This window comes from Colias croceus, chromosome 24 (assembly GCF_905220415.1).
Source record: "Colias croceus chromosome 24, ilColCroc2.1".
NCBI lineage: Eukaryota > Metazoa > Arthropoda > Insecta > Lepidoptera > Pieridae > Colias > Colias croceus.
In genome coordinates this window covers 1,643,557-1,649,556 of record NC_059560.1, presented here as the reverse complement: position 1 = coordinate 1,649,556, position 6,000 = coordinate 1,643,557, and the positions used below count along the sequence as shown (strand labels likewise).

The following is a 6,000-nucleotide window of genomic DNA, read 5'->3' as shown; positions in this document are numbered from 1 at the left end:
TGATCGATTTTCTTTAAGGACAAGTAGGTGATCAGCCTTCTGTCTCCTGGCAGACCCAGACATTATTTTTTCTTCGTCTCCACCAGTAATCGAACCCAGGACCCATCGGTGCTACGCTCACGCGTCAACCACTGTACCAAGGAGGCGGTCGATTGCTCTTATACGTGGTATAAATCCAACAGACTGTTGAAAGTGGAAAGTTGTTTTTCGTGGGAATTTGAACATTTGATTGCTGAGAGCTAGCTCGCAAGAGCAACTTTTGTCTCCGCAACTATTTTGTCTCTCCCATCAACTCTACGGGCTAGTAAGAAAGTGCGCGCACGTAGCGACGCAACTTCCTATAGAGTTGATGGGAGAGACAAAATAGTTGCGGAGACAAAAGTTGCTCTTGCGCGCTAGCTCTTATGTTCGATGTAAAATCTATTGCAAATTTTAAAAGCTAGCGCGCAAGAGCAACTTTTGTCTCCGCAACTATTTTGTCTCTCCCATCAACTCTATGGGGAGTTGCGTCGCTACGTGCGCGCACTTTCTTACTAGCCCATAGAGGTGATGGGAGAGACAAAATAGTTGCGGAGACAAAAGTTGCTCTTGCGCACTAGCTCTAAGTCAACATCTATACAAATTGTTTAAAGATAAGGCAATCGATCTGTTTGTTTACTCGTCTGTATAGGTGTTATATCACTTCTACCCCAATAAACTATTATCATTATACCCTCAGTAAGAAAAATTAAACTAATCAACAGTCTTAAAAATCGTATTGTATAATTGTTATATATGTATAATATTTTGATTCATTTTTCAATTATTCATTCTGTATGTACTGCATTCTGCTTAAATATACAAAGAATAGGACAAAAATGAAGGATAAGTACTCAAAGATTGCTTTAAATAAAAATGCCACATTAGTTATATTATATTTAATTCACTGTCTTATCGTAATTACAACAGTACAATGTAATTCACGAAGATAGTCATCTACTATCAATAAATAACTTTGATATTTAGAATAGCTCTTAAACTAGCAATTACAAATACAATATGGCAACACTATACAAATTTATTCTAGTCCTTGGGTTGCTAGCGTGGAAAATGTAACCGTCAACGGTTTGGAGACAATTCTTTTTTTAAATAGTTTTATTCGTCTCTATTTTTTTAACGCTAGACGTTTGAAATATTGACATGATATTACAATTTTACAAACGTTAGATGACCACGATACAATGGATTTCGAGTTAAATGTATAGACCATTTTTTTATGCAGTTGGTTGGCAAAAGAACATGTTATTATTTGTGTCTTTACAAATCAGATTTATTTCAATATAGGAGTAAATCACAAAAAGGCCATACGGAATAAATTGACACAATATGAAATATTTGACATAATCGTGACGTCATAATTTTTGACATCTTTCTGATACTTGCCAGTACAAAAAATATGGTTTATACTTTTAAGTGTATCGAAAGCCAAGTTTCAAAACAACATAAAATCAATTATTCACTAAATATTTGGCAAAGCGTAACAGTTAAATATTAGAAATAAGTTATAAATTTAAGCTTAAATATATTATCTTACACGAAAAGCACAGTCATTTCAAATTGCGTCTAATTATTTACAATTGGCTAGCGCTTATGAGGATTAAAAATTGCTATTTACATAATATACAATGTGCAATGACAACGAATTTGTACGTTACATCTTACTACATAGAGACTAAAGTCCGTTAACACTCACAACACGTACGACTAGGCCGTTCTAGAAGTGTCTGGCCGCCGCGTCGCCCCCGCGAGCGGCTTCAAGCGGACACTACACTAGACTGGACAGCGGTGCTCGCGACGTGACCGGCGACGCGGGCAGCGGCTGCAGCTGCTGCGGCGCTTGCGGGGGGAAGTATACGCCGGAGTCGCTCGAGAACTGAGGATGTAGCGGCAAGGGCGTATGCGGCATCGTCGTGGGCCGCGACTCGTGGTACAGAATCGGCACACGGACTAGTCTCTGAGCTGCGTGAGCCATATTTGCTGCTTCTAGTTCAGCAGCCAGCTGCCTCTTCCATTTGTTCCTTCGATTCTGGAACCATATCTTAACCTGTGTTTCAGTGAGATGCAAGCTAGCCGCGAGGCCAGCACGCTCCGAGCTGCTTAAGTATCTCTTCATGTCAAACGTGGACTCCAGCTGGAAGACTTGGGACCTAGAGAATACGGTTCTCGTTTTCTTCTTCCGTTTCCCGAGATTCGCGTTGGGGTCGCGTTTTTCGTCTTTATCGAAATCGTCGCTTTCGTCGATGTCTGGGTCGGAGTCTTGTGGGTCTTGTTGTTGCGGGTAGAGCGCGGGGTGCAGGCGCGGGGAGCGGGGGGATGAGCGCGAAGGGGAGGGGGGTGAGGGGGCACGTGGTGGGCTGCGGGGGCGCGGGGAGCCTCCCGCTGAACCGTCCTCGTTGGTCGTGGAATCTTCTGGAACAAAATGATTTGATGAGTAAAATAAATGTTTGAAAGTAATGGTTTGATGAGTAAAAGAAATATGTCAGGGTTATGGTGTTAAGATGACGTCATTGGTGTAGAGTTTCATAATGCATAGGACGACGTGTTCACACTAGCTTTTGTGAAAGATTTAAGAAAGATTATTGGAATTTCATATGGATAACACGTTGAGTTCCTTTAAATAAATTTATTGGCAAAAATAAACAGCGTTTTATTTATTTGATTATCGTCATTAGCTGCATCAGCTCTATTAAATTCCTCTATGAAGTCTACTAACACCGCACGTGCAGCAAAAACGTATGATAAGCTAAAACAAACAGATACTAATCAGCTTAATAATAAACCTTGGCAAATCCGAGAAATCGTCTCCAATTAATGTTCATTTAGTGGAACTATTACTGGATTACGTTAAAAGGTTTCTAAACAAACGGACACGATTCGTATCCAATTACGATTGGTTTAATACGAAATAAATCTAATTGAAGGATTCCGCGTCTGTAATTAGGCAATTTCGCAGCTTTCATGTGTCGTGTTAGTTTTGAGGTTAGGAAATTGGATCGTGTCTGTCGATTCGAAAGCGATTAGGGATATCTGATAATGCATTTTTTCGTTTTCAGTTTGAGTAGGAATGCTTTTTTTTATTGGTTTTGACAAGGAATTTGGTTCATGTCGTAATCATACCGTTTAATCGGATCAATTTTTTAGTAATAAAAAGTTACTTGGTACTAAATTAGTTCAGTTTAGTTAAGGGCCCTTAGCCCCTTAGTAGGTGAAAGCGCCAAAATGGACTGTTTTCTATGAGCTATAATTGAAAATATTGAAGTTTTTTCGCACTGAAATTTCTAATATGTATTACAGAACGTATGTGTGATGGGATGACTGTTTGACTGAAAGTACTAAATATTTCCATTCAATAGCTGAATTTTCGCTGACCGCCTAACCCCCCTTAAGAAGTTGCGTAGCTTACCCAGAACTATGTTGTAATCTGTGCAGTGTCAAGGTACTGCAATAATTGACAATTTGATGTTAACCTGATAATAATTATCATTTGGATATTAGGATCTAATTGATCTAATAAATCCTTTAATTTTATAGCTTTAAATCCATTTGAAACACTAAACTGAAAAACGATCATGAAGCAGAAAACTGTTTCATTAAGTCCATCCCACTATTCAATTACTTTAAAAGAAGTCGTTATGGGAGTTGGAATGAAGTAACACACCTATATTTAAAGCTCTTAAACTGTAAAATAACTCTTATAAAGAACCTTAAAAAATAGGTTATCCATAAGTAGGTACTAATATTATAAACTCGAAAGTAGCAGCAGCAGTAGCAGTCTGTTTGCCTGTCTATCGGTCTGTTTTTCACGCCTAAATCACTGAACTAAAGTGGATGGAATTTGGTACAAATTTTAGTTTGACAACTAAAAAAGATATAGGATAGACTTTATCCCGGAAATTCCACGAGAACGAGAACTATGTGCGACTAGCAAGGCCGTTCGCGGAAATCTAAATCAATACAATATTACCCCTACTTCAATAAATAACCGTTAATATATTGAGTTAAAATATTAAGGCTATATTCGACAAAATATAACCATGGAGTTAAATTTACGCCATGACGAAGTGACAATGTTCTGATTTATTCAGATATTGAATTTCAAAATTCGAACACGACACGAAGGCGCGAAGCCGAATGTCATCAACGCGGTTGAATCACTACAATCGAACTGGGACGCATCCGCGCTTGACAGACAACAAAGCACTTTAAACCTTATTAACTAAGTCGAAAATCGCTTCTACGATTTGCACAACTTTTAAGACACCGTCCAATATAACTTGACACTTCGCTAATGCGTCAATGCAAGGCTAGGGGGGTCTCGCTAAATAGTCACCGCTAGCACTGATTCGCATTGATTTTAGAAGCCACACCAGGTAATCCTTTGTTACCGTTGGCTTGCTGTTTACACAAACGCTTACTAGTTAAGCAGTTTATGAGTTTATTATGCGTTGAGAATATTATTTAATTGAGTATTTTAACTCGCAAGAAATAATGAGATTAATTGAGCGGAAGAAGTGTTAACACTAAACCGTTTGTTGCTAATTGTGTTTATTGGCGTATATTAATAAAAATGTAAGCGTCAATTATAATTAAAATGAAAGCTCAGCTATGAGGTAAGAGTTTTATGTTACAGAGTTGATGAAAAAAGATTGACCAAGCAGACAGTTCAGTTGCCATAACAATAAAGTTCGATCAGAAAAAAAATAAAAGGCCAACAAATGCAGTGACAGCTATCCGAACAAACCACATTCGAAAATTAAAACAACCGCGACATCACCAAATGCCACATTGCTTTTGGCGCGAATGGCGATTAATGGGACTGGCGCGCGTGCGAGCGGGACGGGTATACGTTTGACAGTTCAGCGTCGCTATACGTATAAATGTTGTAGGACGGCAGAAAAGCATTGTTCGGTCGGTTTGGGCCGCGTGAAATGGCGTTCGCTTTGTTTTCCCCGGAGATGGGTTTTGGAAAATTAAAGCGAAATGAGCGGGGTTGAGAGAGCAGACGGGATGACGATTGCTTGTTTACCATAAATATAGCGCAGCAAAATGTGAGAAGTTACGTTTTGTACTTGAAACAAAAGATCTGTCTTATGTATGTCGGAAATTATTTTGCAAACTTTTTGCAATTGTAACATTTCGTGAAATGACATGGCGCCTCAGTTTTGCAGCTTACGATTGGGCCATTGTTTTAATACATACTTGTAAAGGTGAAGAGGAATTATGTAATCATGACGTTCACTTTATGTACACGACACAAAGGTTTTTGTGGTATTTTTTGCTACTTGTATTTTCCAGACAGATAATCAAAAAGATTTTTAAATAGAAATATGTATCCCTTTCAGTCCTGTGTGGAAGAGTTACTGGCAACATTAGCAATTTTAGCATAGCTGTAAAAAGCAATAATTTCTCTAATTTTCATTTTGCGTTATGGAAGAACATATTATTACGGAAAAGAAGGTAAATATTACATACTAGATTTCCGCCCCCGGCTTCGCCCGCGTTTTCAAAGGAAAACCCGCATAGTTCCCGTTTCCGTGGGATTTCCGAGATAAAATCCTATGTTTTAATCCAAAATACCCTCTATATATATGCTAAATTTCATTACAATCGGTTCAGTAGTATTTGCGTGAAATAGTAACAAACACACACACACACACATCTTCACAAACTTTAAATAAATAAAATAAGTAATATTACACACATAAAATACTACTTTAACCCTTTTTTCAGGTACGTTATTCAAAATAGCGATCGAAAATGTTCAATTCCTTCAAAGATTCCAATTCAAATGCGACCTAGGTATTTATTTATATTTAACTTCTATTACCTACCAAAACTAGAAAGCGCGTTATAAAATCACAACCATCGATTGGCCGAGGCCGTACAAATGCTAATCCGTGTCACTATGACATTCACTATCGTAGTGTTGCCATAATCCTACGTTACATAACTACTTAATAC

The 6,000-nt window shown here is 38.1% G+C and overlaps 1 protein-coding gene across 1 annotated transcript in view; it reads right to left on the bottom strand.

Annotated features, from left to right (window-relative positions):
* Positions 1 to 908: 908 nt before the first annotated feature.
* LOC123702921 (homeobox protein HMX3-B-like) overlaps positions 909 to 6,000 on the bottom strand; it is a 29,000-nt gene continuing 23,908 nt past the window's right edge. The window contains exon 4 of the mRNA XM_045650772.1: positions 909 to 2,448. Within this exon, the coding sequence (XP_045506728.1) occupies positions 1,805 to 2,448 (644 nt within the window). The 3' untranslated portion in view covers positions 909 to 1,804. The remainder of the gene's footprint in view (positions 2,449 to 6,000) is intronic.